The sequence below is a fragment of the Cavia porcellus genome, unplaced genomic scaffold (genome assembly GCF_034190915.1).
Source record: "Cavia porcellus strain 051 isolate PalLab524CR breed Dunkin Hartley unplaced genomic scaffold, mCavPor4.1 scaffold_6, whole genome shotgun sequence".
Taxonomy (NCBI): Eukaryota; Metazoa; Chordata; class Mammalia; order Rodentia; family Caviidae; genus Cavia; species Cavia porcellus.
The window spans coordinates 67,887,945-67,903,620 of NW_026947489.1; the positions used below are offsets into that span (position 1 = coordinate 67,887,945).

At 41.2% G+C, this 15,676-nt stretch overlaps 1 protein-coding gene, 1 long non-coding RNA gene and 1 other non-coding gene across 3 annotated transcripts; 1 reads left to right on the forward strand and 2 right to left on the reverse strand.

Moving 5' to 3' along the window:
• Window positions 1-2,916: 2,916 nt before the first annotated feature.
• Pex12 (peroxisomal biogenesis factor 12) lies at window positions 2,917-6,628 on the forward strand. The gene is made up of 3 exons (XM_003469603.5): window positions 2,917-3,638; window positions 3,930-4,480; window positions 5,322-6,628. Exons 1-3 carry the CDS (start codon window positions 3,513-3,515, stop codon window positions 5,719-5,721), a joined length of 1,077 nt encoding a protein of 358 aa, XP_003469651.1. The 5' UTR covers window positions 2,917-3,512; the 3' UTR covers window positions 5,722-6,628.
• Window positions 6,629-7,273: 645 nt separating this feature from the next.
• LOC134476481 (uncharacterized) lies at window positions 7,274-13,158 on the reverse strand. Its single transcript, XR_010048170.1, has 2 exons — window positions 11,171-13,158; window positions 7,274-8,103 (listed from the first exon to the last, which is right to left on the reverse strand). It is a non-coding gene; the product is annotated as an uncharacterized LOC134476481 (long non-coding RNA).
• Window positions 8,225-8,321, reverse strand: LOC111756843 (Z30 small nucleolar RNA). The gene has a single exon (XR_002791249.1). It is a non-coding gene; the product is annotated as a Z30 small nucleolar RNA (small nucleolar RNA).
• Window positions 13,159-15,676: the final 2,518 nt, after the last annotated feature.

The window sequence follows — 15,676 nt, forward strand, 5'->3', positions numbered from 1 at the left end:
GTATCAATAAGCCCCTACAATTGTCAAAAATAGCCTTTTCAAATGTAAACTCGTTCATGTCTCTGGTATATACATCTTTCACTGCATGCCCATGAATCATCTAGGACTGAGTCTCCTGTATGGTTTGGCTCCTAATGCTACTTTATGTCTTTTAGCCACTCCTACCGTCTTTTTCTAGTTATAGTAGCCTTCAAAAATACAAGCTCTTTCTGACCTCAGGGACTTCACAAACACTCCTCCTCCTGCCTGATACTCTTTTCCCCCCACTTCTCATAATTTAGGTCTCAGTTCAGTTATGCTTCAGCAAAGGCATTCTCCCAGTCTTACAGCTTTTTCTCTCCCAGCCCTCACTATCACCTTCCTCCCTCTTGCTTAGTTTATAAATTATATATGTTTACTTATTTACTGTCTCCTACTGGACTGTAAATTCCACAAGGGCAGACACCACATCTGTTTTTACTTGTTTTATATCCAAAACGAAGCATAATGCCCAGCACATAGAAAGTACTTATTTATTGAATTGCTACAGTAAGTTATAAGACCATCAATTAAAGCCTTCAATAATCCACCCAAAACTACTTTTCAACATGTTCTGCACTATTTCTATTGCCCTGTGGTCAAAGTACACCAAACCATTTTCTTCTTGGATTTATTTTATGCGTCTCTTTTAGCCTGGAAAGCCCTTCACCGCTACTGTGACTACCCAAAATGTACTCATCTTTTGAGGTCCACTTAATCCACAAAACTATTTTAGGGGACATGTTATGAAGTACAGGAGGTATCAGTTTATTTCACTGTAATAAAAACTAGGAGAAGCTGAGATAAAACATGAAGTTAGCAACAACCAACTTCTCCTTATTTGGTTACACAGAGCAATATATTTGTCTTCTGTGTTTTTTTTCTTTGTTGTTGTTGTTGTTGTTATTTTTATTGGTAGCAGGGATCGAACTCGGCAAGGCAGGCGCTCATGCCGCTGAGCTAAATCCCCAGCCCCCGTCTTCTGTTTTAAGCTGGTTAGAATTGCTTTGTTTCTCCCAGCTGATAGTTCGCCTTCTAATGTTAACCTATTTGATGCCTTTTAATATAAAGTGCAACTACTTTTTATGCATCTCATTTTCTATTAAGCTCTAAATTTAAGGGTGAAATTTTGTGATCCTCCTGCCTCAGCCTCCCAAGAACCTGGGACTATAGGCATACACCCAGCTAAAGGTGGGATTTTTGATGAGGCGCTTATTTGTTGACTGTGATAATTGACATTTTTTGGATTGCTTTTCCTTTTCTCATAGAATGATTTCAGTTTATTTTTGGCATATCTTCATGGGACTATTAAGAAAGGTGCTTTACCCCCCTCTGGCTAAAAGGAAAATGAAGTGAAAAGGTAACTTGAACCAAAGTTGGTCAACTGTAATTTGATAAGCACAATGACAAATACACACTGATTAAAGCTTATTCATTCTAACAATGCTGGCTGCATGAGACTAATTCCTGCTACAGAAAACCAATAGGATCGTGTAGTTCCTGTTCTATCAGGACAGGCTTACTTTGTGAGCCACAATTTTAGTGAATTCTTTTTTATTTTAAATTAGCTTGTTTCTGTTGCTTGCAACTAAAGAAGCCTGTTCAACAGAACTGTTTAATTTCTCACTTGTTTTAATGTTATTTCTAGGCGTTGTATTTTTGTTGTTAAGTATATATTATTGTAGTTACAGCTGGCTTGGGGACCTGGTATTTTATACAGATACATTAGCTGTAAGAATATTACTTTGGTATTTCATTAGAGTAAAAAAAGTTTAGTTGTAATCAAGGGTAACTTTTAAGGTAGAAACAAAACAACCAGACTTTTTTTTAAAGGTGCTATCATTATTTTACTTTATTTTGGTTTTTTGAGACAGCGTCTCCCAATGTAGTCCAGGCTGGTTTTGAGCTCAATACATGTAGCTGAGGCAGGCCTCAAACTAGCAGTGATCCTCCTGCCTCATCCTCCCTACTGCTGGGACTACAGGCCAGACTTTCTTTTTTGAGGGTTCTCATTATGCAAACCAATTGTCTACTTTTATATGGTAAAATCCTCTAGAGCAGTAAATACTTTCTATTTCTCAATATTTAGCCTAGACCTGGGAAAGGAATTACAAGAAGCTAACCTCTTATCCAAATCCAATAAACCTGTATCAGTAACTCAAACGACATAGTTGTATACAAATTGCATTTTGCAAGGTGTATGACATTATATTACCTTTAGTATATAAACTGTCAAGCTTCCCCAGTTCACGCTTGATTCATCAGGTCCTTCCACGTTAGCCTCACATTCATATCGCTACTGTGACACATCCTATTGGATATGAGGGCAGTAATGATTTTTCATTTCATACAGCAAGCGTCTAAAGCTATAATTGGATGTAACACCTGGAAGACAATTAAACTACCAGCTTGGATAAAAATTAATCATCCCAAATTCTGAAGAACAAGTAGAACCTTGCTCATCCTACGTACTAAATTTTCTTTATAACTGAAGCTGAAGCTTCTATTTTCTGCGCCGTCGCTTCAAGACGGAAGACGGCAGAAGGCAAATGAGCCACACTCCTGCTGCAGGGGTACAGACAACGCCTCCCCGCCTCCCAGTGCCCTTCTTCCTCTCTCCCTGCGCCCCTAGATTGGTTTCCCGGAAAACAGATCGCCCACCAGGGCCCGAGCTCCGGCTCCCGTCGCCAGCCGCCGGCGTCATGCTTCAAGTATTAAGCCAGAGAGAGTACTCTGCCTTGCTCGGTTGATAGACGATCAGAGACTACACAGAGGTTACGATACACAGCCACCAAAATTCATAAGCAAAACTCACAGGCAAAAACCCCACAAGCCACCTCTTTAACTTCAGAGGGGCGGAAGCGGAAGTCCCCGGGAGACCATAGAGTTCTCCAGTTCCGGTCCACGGCGGTGTGCGCCTGTGTCTCTTCCGCCAGCCCTCCGCGGGATCCCTGCAGCGTCTATTTCCGGGTGTGGATTCTGTCATAAAGACGAGACTCCCCCCGTCAAAGGTGGCGTCGTGGGCCCTTCGCGCCTCGCCCAGGGTCAGCGAGCAAGGACAGGCGCGAGCTAGGGTACTTCACAGTCAACGGCTGGAGGCAGTTTTCGTGTCCCGGGCCCGCTGTGGTACCTCCGATCTCTAGAAGGTGGCTGTATCTTAGCTCCAGAAGACACCGCCCCTTAGCCCATGCCAGTGCCCTAAAGTTACTACTGGCCCTGTGAGGGGCTGCATTTGACACGTCACCCCTCCTCACATACCACTTCACCCTCTTTGGCGTTAACTTCGTTTTGAGACTCCTCCTCTCCGAGTCCAAAGGTCTTTTTGCCTCAGTTGAATTTCACTTGTAAAATAGAGTTTGGAGTTTGGGGTGTCATGCAGAAAGATCACCTGTAGTACCGCACCCATTTGGTAACCTGCCTCCCACCCCCACCACCCAGCGCATGCTCACTAGAGAGTTTGTGGGGAAAGTGAAATCCGGAACATCCAGAATATTATGGCTGAATATGGGGCTCATATCACAACTGCTTCTGTGGCGGATGACCAGCCATCTATCTTTGAGGTGGTAGCACAAGACAGTTTAATGACAGCAGTGAGACCTGCTCTTCAGCATGTGGTCAAGGTAAGACATTAATTCTCTAAAAGAGTTAGGAACGACTGGGTTAAAATGCAATATTTTGCTTATTTGGAAGTCTAAGGTTGGAAAGAAACAATTTGCATAATTTATATCTCATGGCCTAATGTATATTTAGTTTCTAGACCCTTGTGGTGAATACTTAGCACTTCAGGGAGGTTAGAAAAGAAACCCAAAAGTAACTTCTGCTAAAAGTGGTAGAATGTAGAGGGTAAAATGAAATGTAAATAAAGGTATAGTATATGTTTAAAAGAATGAATTTCATTTATTTTGCTTTAGGTTCTTGCAGAATCAAATCCTGCCCACTGGGGATTTCTTTGGAGGTGGTTTGATGAAATTTTTACTCTTCTAGATCTTCTGCTTCAGCAGCATTATCTGTCTAAAACCAGTGCCTCATTTTCTGAAAACTTCTACGGCTTGAAGCGTATTGTAATGGGAGACTCTCACAGGTTGCAGACATTGGCCAGTGCTGGTCTCCCCAAGAAGCACCTCTGGAAATCAATTATGTTCCTGGTTCTTTTTCCCTATCTGAAAGTGAAGCTGGAGAAGCTAGTTTCTAGCTTGAGAGAAGAGGATGAATATTCTATTCATCCCCCTTCTTCCCACTGGAAGCGATTTTACAGAGCTTTCCTGGCAGCCTATCCATTTGTTAACATGGCCTGGGAAGGCTGGTTTCTAGTACAACAACTCCGATACATTTTAGGAAAAGCTCAGCACCACTCACCTCTACTGAAACTGGCTGGAGTTCGACTAGGTCGGTTGACAGTTCAGGATATACAAGCTATGGAGCAGAGACCTGAAGCCAGTGTGATGCAGCAGCCAGCCAGGAGGTAAGCCTTACAGTTCCAAAAAAACCTTTTAACAAAAGGCTTAGTCTATCTTTTATGAAATTTACCTTCCTCAGTCTACTTCATTTCATAAAATCAGAGAAAAGCTTTGCCTGTGTTCATAAAGAACTGCCTTCTCGTAACCTACATCATATACAGTAGTTACATTTTAGTGCACACTTGCTATGTACCAGGCCGCATGCTAGGTGTTTGCTTTATATATATTAAGCTTCACTGCAATGCAGTGAAATACATGTTCCACTAAACAGTTGGGGAAACCAAGCCCTCATGGCTAAATACTTTGGCCTAAGCTGCCTAGCTGTAAGATGGGCTAAGATTCAAGGCAGATAGCCTGCTCTTTTTCATGACGCTGTATCAACTTTTAACTACTCATGTTTTCCAAAAAGTTCAAATATATATACTGCTCAGTGTTACTAAGTTACTTTTTGATTTTTTCATTTCTAGATGTCCTATCTTCTACCAAAGAAAAGTCTATATAATCAAATTTTCTGGTGTCTTTCTTAAAACAAAATCCTAATCTTTTGTTACTAAAAATTAACCTTAGGAAAACAATTAAGCTTAGGGCTGGGGATGTAGCTCAGTGGCACAGCACCTACCTGGCAAGTGCGAAGTCCTAAGGTTTGATTCCTGGTACCAAAAAACAAAACAAAGCAGCTTAGCACCTATGCAGCTAAAATACTATCAGGAAAGAACCATCTAGAATACATCATAACAGTGCCAATCTAGCAACTCTTCAATGCCTCAATCAGTGATTCTGATGAAAATCAGATTTGTATTAGTATTTTTAGGAGTATACCTGAAGTTTGTTCTCTTTTCCCAACAGTGTTAGTGAGAAGATAAAGTCAGCTCTGAAGAAAGGTGTGGGAGGTGTTGCCCTGTTCCTCTCTACTGGCCTTTCGGTGGGCGTATTCTTCCTACAGTTCCTTGACTGGTGGTACTCAGCTGAAAATCAAGAAACTATCAAATCATTGACTGCCCTGCCTACTCCACCACCACCTGTACACCTAGATTACAACTCTGATTCTCCTCTGTTGCCCAAAATGAAGACTGTGTGCCCGCTATGTCGGAAAACCCGGGTGAATGATACTGTTCTTGCCACGTCTGGTTATGTGTTTTGTTATCGTTGTGTGTTTAATTATGTGAGGAGTCACCAAGCTTGTCCCATCACAGGTTATCCAACAGAAGTACAACATCTAATTAAACTCTACTCCCCTGAAAATTGAGATTAGCTTTCTTACAATTTAAATATTGCACTGTAAGGCCACAGGGCTATTTTTTAGCATGGTACATAGTATTAACATCTCTGCTCCAATTCATACAAAGATATTAACTCTGAACTACAATGTACATTTAAAAGGATAACCCTCACATTTTTGACAGTTTTCTAGACCTATTTACAGCTGACCACGCTGGTTAAAGTAAGAGCATCAAGACTATAGAGGATGTGATGGCTAACACAGAGGAGGTGGATAAAAAACAAATAGTACAGAAGCTTTCCTTGTTTTCCTTAGAGATTAAGCAGTGTAGAAGCTCCCAGGAAAAACCCCAGCTTAGATCTCACACAGTGGTGGTGAGAGGAAGCAAGCCTCTTTAGAAAAGGAAACATTTGCCTATGAGAAGTTTTATCATTTACAAACAATATGGAACAGAGGTCTGCACCCTTTAGAAATACTTGATCATGTGACCTATTTGTTAAGTGACATCTGCTACAGTTTTTCAACATTTGAGGATAAGCCATACCTATCTTTCTTAGGAAGACACTTAAAAGGAAAATAAAGGGTGAACCTTTATAGGGTGTGGCCTAAGAATTTTAATGTGACAGCAAAGCTAACAAGCAGTGAAGAGATAAGCAAAATCTAGGGGGCTGGGGATTTAGCTCAGCGGCATAAATAGTCGTGAGTTCAATCCCTGGTACCGGTTTAAAAAAAATTCTTAGCTAATTATAATGAAAAGACCTTTTAATAGGCTCTTCCTACTTATTCTAAATTGCTTGTTCAACTGGCATGAATTATCCTGATTGTTAAAGTTTCTATGAAACATTTAAATTTTAAGAGTAGATGGCAAAGAACTGTCATGATTATGTGGAAACAAATCTTGAGGCATTTAAAATAAATTTCCATACACATCGCCTTTGTGTTTTTGAGGTATTTTTGTATTAACATGGGGTTTTCTGTTGTTAATCCAGTAAGGAGATCTGCTCCAACAGCAAGACTACACTCTTGTGCAAAATACCTTGTATCAAAAATACTGAAGAAACAAATTGCCTTTGTAGCAAAATCTGTGCTGCTGGATTAGCATGTTAGTAAAAACATGGATTTAAAAAAAAAAAAATCAACAAATAAGGACAAATGAAAGTGTGGAGCCAGAGATGGAGCTCAGCAGTACAGCACTTGCCAGGCAGGTGCAAGGTACTGAGTCTGATTCCTGGTTAAAAGAAAAAAAAGTATCTTTGCTGAGATACATGCTTTTCAATACTTTAACTCATTTTTGGTTTTTTTGGGACAGGGTCATGCTATTAGTTCAGGCTGTTCTTGAACTCACTATGTAGCCCAGACTGGCCTGAAACCTGCCTCAGCTTCCAGAATGCTGAGATTACAGGCATGCACTACCATGCCCAATCTTTCATTAAGCAACTTAAAGTACATTCTGAGAGCATGAAGGTGATACAGCTAACTACTGAAATGGAATATCCATCCTGTGGACATCAAAATATTGAAACTATGAAGAGAGTATAGTGGTTATTTTAAAATTCTTGTAACACTGAAGCAAATCAAGTACCAGTCAAAACACTTTTAATACAGTAACAAGGCACTGCTGTAGTCAGGGTTTGCAAAGAGGACAAGACATAATACATAAAATTATTTGTAATAGCCACCCAAGGAGTTAAATACAAAGAAAGTACAGGAAATCTGTCCATACACTAAGGATCTACAGAATTCAGCTGAAGGCCTGGACCCCAAAGATCTTCATGGATCTGTGCTGGAAAGGCCCAAAGGTCCACGGTGGAATCTGTAAAGTCTATGCCAGCAGGGTAAAGAGTCTGTGCCAATGGGTTGAGGGTTCTGTGCTGGAGCCAGGAAGCAATGCTCAAAGTAAGGACCAGGGCTCTGCCGAAAAGTACCATAGCCATCCTGAGTGATGATGTCCCAACCTCCTCCGATGATAACAGCTGAGTTCATATCAGGAATCCAGCATGACAGGTTTCTCCTGGAGACTGAGCAGCACACATCTTCCCCTCCAGAGCCAAGAAGCAATGCTCAAAGTAAGGACTAGAGCTTCCCGAAAATGAACCGCAGCCATTCTCAGTGACAAGGTCCCAAACTCCTCTGACGGTAACAGCCAACTTCATATCAGGGAAGAAGTTCAACAAACTCCTTCAGGAGAACTCACAGCAACAGAACCAACAGCACCAAACAACACTCTTCCTCTCCAGGTCTCCTTTTTATGCTGGTAACAATCCTCAAGTGGGCCATCTACACTCAGCACCATGCTGATTCAGATCAGATGGTGTTTAAATTGACCATCAGTTTTCAATCCACCACTGGCACAAGGGGAAGTGATATAGTCCTCAATGAAGATTTCAAAGCCAGATATTTCATCTCAATCTAAGAAGGAAAACATGAAAAGCATCAGTAATTCAAAAGGATGTCAAAGAAACACTCTCAAAAAAAAAATAAAATCAATACCCAAATAGATGTATGTGTGTTCTAATGTCACAACCGGAATCAGCTCAGAGAGAAGATTAAGGGATCATACCCTGGTCAAAGCCAATACTGAAGCAATGGCAATACCAGGTCAGACTATACTTCACTCATCATCGCATCACTGCACTTCACCTCCTTGTCATATGCCCTAACCCCACATGGAAAAAATGTAGGCTTATCTACAGAGAAAAAGTGCTTTGTTTAATAGTCTTTCAGTATGCTTTAAATAACTATGCCAAAGAGAACAAATTTTTGTTTATGAAACAGAAGAATCAAGAATCATTTACCACTTAAAAACAATTTTTTTTATTATATGAGTCCAATTGCCATGTATAATAAAAACTCAGGGATGTTTAGGATTCACAGCCCAGCTTTAAAGGAGAAATTTTAGAAAAGATTTTCTACTAAATTAGTACAGTTTATTTCATATAAGTTCAATTTGTAGTTCTGGTGCCAGTACAGATAAAAACAGTCACAGAGCCTGGCACAATAAATATGCCTGTAGTCCCAGCTACTTTTTGAGGCTGAGGCCAAAGGTTCACTTTAAAAGTTTGAGGCCAGCCTGAGCAACATAACAAGATCCCATCTCTAAAGCAAAAAATAGTCACAAAATAATTGTATGAGAACCTTCTAATACAAGAACTCAAGACCCAAGAGAGGCTACAATCTGACAAAGGTCTACAGCAAATTAACAGCAGAGCTACAAAGAGAACAGGTCTGATTTCCAGACTTATGCGTATCTGTTTTCCACTACTAGCTTCCAGGTTCCTGCCCTTTAATGGGGAAGGCCATGAGCAGGATAAAGCAAGGCAAAGTATGGACATTTTGCAACCCAGTAATCAATTTCTGAATGAGAAAGCCCAATACATTCTAATTATTTCAAATGACACCTGGTAGTGTACTACTGCTGACATGGAAAAGTACTATATCATAAAGTCATCCTTTCCAACACTCAACAAGATACTGGCAATATTTAAATAATTCTGGAGGCACCATATACTTTCCTCCATCATCGATAAATGTCAGCAGACTGATATTCTGCATTCTAAAACTGATAGCTGTTGGTCTGTTTTCACCATTCAGCAACCAAGCTCCACAGAGAAAACCACCAGGGGCCTACTTATAAAGGGGCTATGCTTGATCCACATCAACCCTTGTGGATGAAACAGATCCTTATTAGAAATGAGCAAAGGCTGAGACTAATCAACTATCTAGAATCATGAAACTAGTGAGGAATACTAATCTTGAACCAATGTACACCTGACTTTAGAGCCCATGTTCCTCCCACCTGATCATGTTGCTGTGTCAATGTGTGTTCTACCTCCCCTTTCCATCCCATCCAATGTAAACACGTTAATCTTACAGCTGTGTGACTATCATTACAAACATTCAATTGCTCCCTATGGTCAAGAAATAAAATCTGAATTACTTTGCTTAGCACTCAAGATGTTTTTGTTTTTTTTCTTTTTGGTACCGGGAATTGAGCTCATGACATCGTGCTTGCCGGACAGGTGCTTATGCTTATGCTTCTGAGCTAAATCCCTGCCCCTAAGTGGTTTTTTTCCTCCAAAAATGCTTCAAAGCTGATCCATATAAGAAACCCAGGGCTCAATCCACAGCATCAAAAAAGAAGGAAAAAAAAAGCCCAAACATATCCTTAATGCTGTAACCCTAACTACATGTGCTTTACTTTTAAATCCAGCCTAAACTATTCCAAAGTCCACAAACCTGCTCAGTTTGACCCTGTGCCTTCCATTTAGAATGTCTGTCTTCCCCTCACTTAAAACCCTTCTTAAACTTCAATTCTACTTCTCTAGTTTGTAAAGTCCCCAAAGTGCCACCTTTTGCATGAAGCTTTGTTCGATCAATCCAAAAGAAAATTTGCCCTCCAAATTAAGGAAACACATGAGTATCTACTGTGGTTTCGCTTTGTTTTAAAACCATGAATAGACATCCTAACACGGAATTCAAGATCTTTGCTCAACACATATGGCAAGTACACTTCCCAGTTCTCTGCCACTGTACACCTCACTCCACCGGGAGGGCCTTCCCCCATTTTCATGGGGAGAACACCTAATTATACTTCTAGAAGCACAAGGGGTGATCATAAAGCTATGATGAATATTTAAATTAAAATAATTAAAGTCAGGCATAGTAGTGCACGCCCGCAAAACTAGCACTCAGGAAGCTGAGGCAGCAGGATCACTGTGAGTACACAGCAAGACCCTGTCTCAAAACAAAACAAAACCAAAAACACAAAACAAAACCCCCCCAAATTACAGTCAAAGACACATAGCCAAGGATGGGGATGTGTCAGATGCAGGGACTACTTTGATGGGGATTAATGTAGATAGCAAGTTCTGATCATCCCTCACTGATCAAACATTTATAGTAATTTCTGCCAAAAAAAAAAAAATTCGTCCACCTTAATTCATTGGCTTTGGTATTGTGCTACTTGCAGTTCTTCAAAGCCAAAATGACTATTAAAAAGTAAGCGTTTTGAATGAGTCAGGACAAGAAGGCAGCCATTACAAGGCACCAGAAGGCATTCATGAAAGAGGACTTCCAGAACTACCTCAGAAAGTGGCAAGAATGATAGGATAAGTGTGTTTGAAGCAAGGGGGACTAACGGCAATGTGTCTCTTATTGTAATAAAATTTGGGGGAATTAAACATTCGCTGTATTTAAAAAAAAATCTCATCTCGTATTTAAATGTCCCATTTCTTTAAGTGTCCCTAACTCTCTCAGTATTCCTTTCCTCTCCTCCTGTTGCACTTTTCCTGCCACCACGTATCAACTACTCACTAGCTCACATTTCTCCATCTCTCCCAGCAGTCCAGTCACAAGGATTACCTAAACCACCAGGACTGTCTCACATGCCTGGTACACAGCGGTTCATCACTAAGCTAATGGGCGACACTCCCTACTAACCCCTGAATACCAGTACCATTTATTAAAGCCGACTTACCTCCAGTATGTCACGTGGGAAAGGACCATACTTCAAGCACCCCTAAGTCCTTACTCCCCACACTCAAGGAGTATTGTACAGATTCCTGCGCGGGACAGCCAATGCCTTACACCACAGATGCTCGAATAAAGTCCAAACCCCGAACACTTCAGGAAAGACCGAAGCCGTCCTTGTGGGAAAACAGAAATAAGGCCGGAGCCAGCGCACAAACCAACCACTGCAATCAGGAAACAGCAATTCACTTTAAGAACTAAATCTCCTAAACCCGGGAGAAACAAGAAATGGGGCGTATCCTGAGACGATGGCACCCAGATTCGCAAACCTTCGGACCGCTCCAGATTGCTTCCCGCTTCCAGTGTCCGCTCTCCGCCTAGACACAGATCTCCAGCCCGCAACCCACAGCCCCGCGCGGCTCTAACCAGACAACCAATCCTGAAGCCGCCAGGGGATCACGTGGGCGGCAGTAGGGGGAGGGATTTTGTGTAAAGAAAAGCCAATCAGAGGCCGAGGTGAACGTCAGGGGTGGGGCTGGCGGCCCAGCCGACGCACGTTTGCGTCACGTCATTGAGTGGTGGCGTCTAATCAGAGCGTCCGGCGGGTTGTTGTCAGAGTAATATAGTTTTATTTTGTTTTTTTCCCCTTCTCTCTACGTGCAGTTTTGTGTCTGCAGACTTCTGATCAACTGTTAGAGTGATTTTATCCGTCCTTAGTTTCATAACTAGGGAAGGACCTCTGCGGCGGCATTCGAATTATAATCCCAGTAGATTAGCTAGTCTCGGATTCCCCTCTAGAGCTAGGAGTTGGGATGGAGTCACAAATGAAGTTGGCGCTCCAAATCCAAGGGGAGTTCGTTGGTTGGTGGGCTTTTGGATGCTTTCTGGGTATTTTTCTTATTTAGGAAGTGTTTTAAAGGGAAGAGAGAAGGACAAATGTTGGGATTACAAGTATAGCCAGGCATGGTGGCACATGCCTGTAAACCCAGCGCTCTGGTAGGCTGAGGCAAGAGGATCCCAAATTGAAGCGCAGCGTGGGTGGTTTAGTGATGTCCCATGGCAAATAGATAAAATTTAAACAAAAAGGGTTAGGGATGTAGCTCAGTGCAAAGGCCTTGGGTTTAATCCTCAGTAACACACACAATGCTACAACAAAAGTGCAAGTTAATACGAAAGAAGTGGAAGGGGACCGGGAAAGCCTTTCTAAGAGAAGCATTTCATCTGGGTTGTTGCAGAATTTGAGAATTAGGAGATCCTGAGAAAAGGCAAACTTTCAAGTTCATCAATTAGCTGAGAAAGTAAGTTTACCAAATTTACGTAAAGGTTCAATTGATGAGGTAGTTCTTAAAATTCTGTGAGGTTAGGAACACCAAGAAGAACTTGTTAGCAATACAAATGTCCTGTTATAAAAGCAACCACCACTCCATGCTTAGGGTCCAACCCAGAACTGTCCCATCAGATATTTGGGGATTAAAGTCAGGTTTAGTAAATTTCCTGTGGGTGATTCTGATTCATAGAAAAATTTAAAGACTAGCTGGGCATGGCGGCACAAGTTTTAATCTCAACACTCTGGGAGGAGGAGCAGGAGTGTCACAAATTGGAGCCCAACCTGGGCAATTTAGTGAGATGCCTGTCTCTATAAAGGCGCGTGGTGGTGGGGTAGGGGTGTTAATTCAAACGTCTTGGGTTCAATCCCCATTACTGGAATTTTTTTTTAAGTTTAAGGATTAATGTCAGTGTTAAAGAAAAGGAGTGAAAGGAGATTGCAAAAGTATGTCAGGGATACTATCTGGTTGACTGTAGACTGCTTTAGGGAAAGAAAGTATTGAAGGTTTTAGAATTAGTGATTAGAGTAGTATTTAAGAGAACTCAGTCTGTAGCTATGGTTAGATTAGAGGGAGCAGAGAGGAAGTTAGAGAGCAAGGTTAAAAAACTTAAAGGAGCCTTGTGGAAATGGAGAGATACAGAGAAAGAGCAAATGAAGATTGCAGTGAGTGTCAGGTACAGACAGAAAGACATGAAGAAATCAAAGAGAAAATGGAGACTTTCTGCACTAGAACCAGGCAGGACCTGTCTTGAACAAAACAGAACAGATTATAAATGAAGAGGATGTGTCTTTGCACTTGATATTTCCTGATGTATGCTTTCACTCTTATCTCTTATCAAGACAGTACATTCTTTCTGACAGTTCCAAGCTCACTCGTCATGTCATTTGGGAACACCCCTGATCCTCAGGAGCATAATTGGTGTCACTCCTCAGGGTACTCGTTGCAGACTGTTCATACATTGCTGCACTGCTTTGTAATTTATTTTTTTATTTTTTGGTTCCAGGGATCAAACTTGTGACCTCGCACTTGGCAGGGAGGCATTTACACTACTGAGCTAAATCCCCAGCCCTTGCTTTGTAATTTATAAGACAGAGAAAATAATGCCTTCCTTGCACATTGTTATGAGGATTATGAGAGAATGAAAGTTCCATAACTGGTCCAAATGAAGCAGTCACTAAATGGCAGTTCCAGAGCACAGGGACATGTTTGGAAAGGCACCATTATTATCTTCAACTTCCACCAACAGGTTCTGAGATCTAATAAGATTGGGTTAACTAAAGTCTCATAACTAGAATATGTCAGAATTAGGATTAGAACTCCTTTGATACCTCAAAATAGCTGGTAGAGTGAAAGAAGAATGAATGAAAACTTACCTAAAGTCAGGTGATGGCACAGGCTGAGCAAGGGCTGTTTCTCTTGGTCACTGTGCTGGCAATACATTTCCATTCACTGGTGCTCATGAGACAGAACCTTTTCCTTCAGGTGGTATTTGATGGTTTATATGTGGCAAACATGCAGACTATGTCATAATGATCCCTATTGAGAGATGCTTTGTGAGTGAACGAACTTCATATCAGGGGCTCTGGTTCTGGTGCTGGTTCTTCAGTCAAAGGATACCTTGATAACTTTCCTAAGACCAAGGAAAAAGCACTGCCCACACTACTGATTTCAAACTTCTTTGTGTAAGAAACCTTTACTTTAGATATAGCCAAAATGTGAGGTCCTCACCGTTATGACAACCTAACTCTGTATCCAGGGGACTTGACCAAGAAACTTTAGAGAAGGAAAAGAAAGCTCCTTTGCTGATCTTTTACATTATCCTCCTTCCTACTGGTTCAATGTTCTATAGTGGAGTGTAGAAGAACAAGAAGGGAAGAACAAGGGTAGTTTTCCTGCCCAACCAGTGTACTTCCTGTTGGTTAGAAGGAAACAGAAGGTGCTTATGGAGAATTCTAATTTTGAAAACTCTCAAGAAACCTAGGATCTCAAGCTCAAAAGGCAGTGAAAAGAATAAGACCTGGTTTTAAGCCTGTGCTTTTCTACCTATTGATCTTGCAATCTCAGTTTCTCTGAAGAGCATAGAACTGACCACCAGCATGGTCCCTTGTATCTAGTAATGCATTCCAGTAAAAGGTGATCATTTTTATCCTTCCAAAGGTAAATAACAGCAGAGAGAGTTCGGATGAAGGTAAATAGTAAGATCAAAAGTGAGGATCTGGGGGTTTAGTTCAGCGGCTTAAGTGCCTACCTGGCAAGTGCAAGGGTGAGTTCAATCCCTGATACCAAAAAAAAAAAAAGATCAAAAGTAAGACTGGATTTAGAAGTGATGAATGAAAAGGAGAGATCCGGCTTTGGAAGCTTACTGTTGGTTGATCATATGTCAAAGTATCCATTATGTCTCTTATTCTGGAAACTTTTCAGCCATATTGTGGAAAGCATAATGCTAGCCAAAGCAGAACTTTGTTGGTGTAGAAACTTCAAGTTAAAAAGATAAAATAAGACTGTTTAGAGCCCTATTTAAGAATGCTGGGCCATCATAAACAAACTGAAGTGCAAACTGAGTTTGGGGGTCCCTAGACTGTAGTCTTAGCCCTCTGGGAGGATGAGGATAAAGGACTGTAAATTTCAGCCCACCTTGGGCAATTTAACAAGACCTTGGTCCAAACAAAACAAACAAACCCTGAAAATAAAATTGAAATAGGACCACAGAAGTAATCACTGATTTGATTTAGAGAGAGAAAAAAATCATGTTAGGTTTTTTTTTTTGCTGCTAAATCAAATAATAAATCATCACAAACTGCTGGTTTAAGACAGCAGTAATATGTGTTTTGGTTTTTGGTACTGGGAATTGAATCTATTGACTTCACTCTGGATTATATCCCCAGCCCTTTTTGTTTCTTGAGGCAAGATCTCCCTAAATTGCCCATGTAGGCCTCCAACTTGGAATACTCCTGCCTCAACCTCCTCAAGTAGCCAGGAGTATAGGCCTACCTGACCACACCCAATAGGTTTTTATTTATTTAGTGGGTGGGGGATTGAACCTGGGGCCTTTGCACTGGACTATGTCCCTGGTTTCATTTAATATTTTTTTGTTTTTCTTTCCCCAGATCTAAAGCCCAGAGATGAGATCTGTACATGAGTGTGACTACTCAGGGCTGCTCTTTCCTTATGGGTGTCCCTTCCAG

Bases quoted from the DNA above. Each gene is read 5' to 3' on its own strand.
- Pex12 (XM_003469603.5), top strand. From the start codon at position 3,513: ATGGCTGAATATGGGGCTCATATCACAACTGCTTCTGTGGCGGATGAC. The intron at 3,639-3,929 runs GTAAGACATTAA...ATTTTGCTTTAG, and splicing joins CTCTTCAGCATGTGGTCAAG to GTTCTTGCAGAATCAAATCC. The intron at 4,481-5,321 runs GTAAGCCTTACA...TTTTCCCAACAG, and splicing joins ATGCAGCAGCCAGCCAGGAG to TGTTAGTGAGAAGATAAAGT.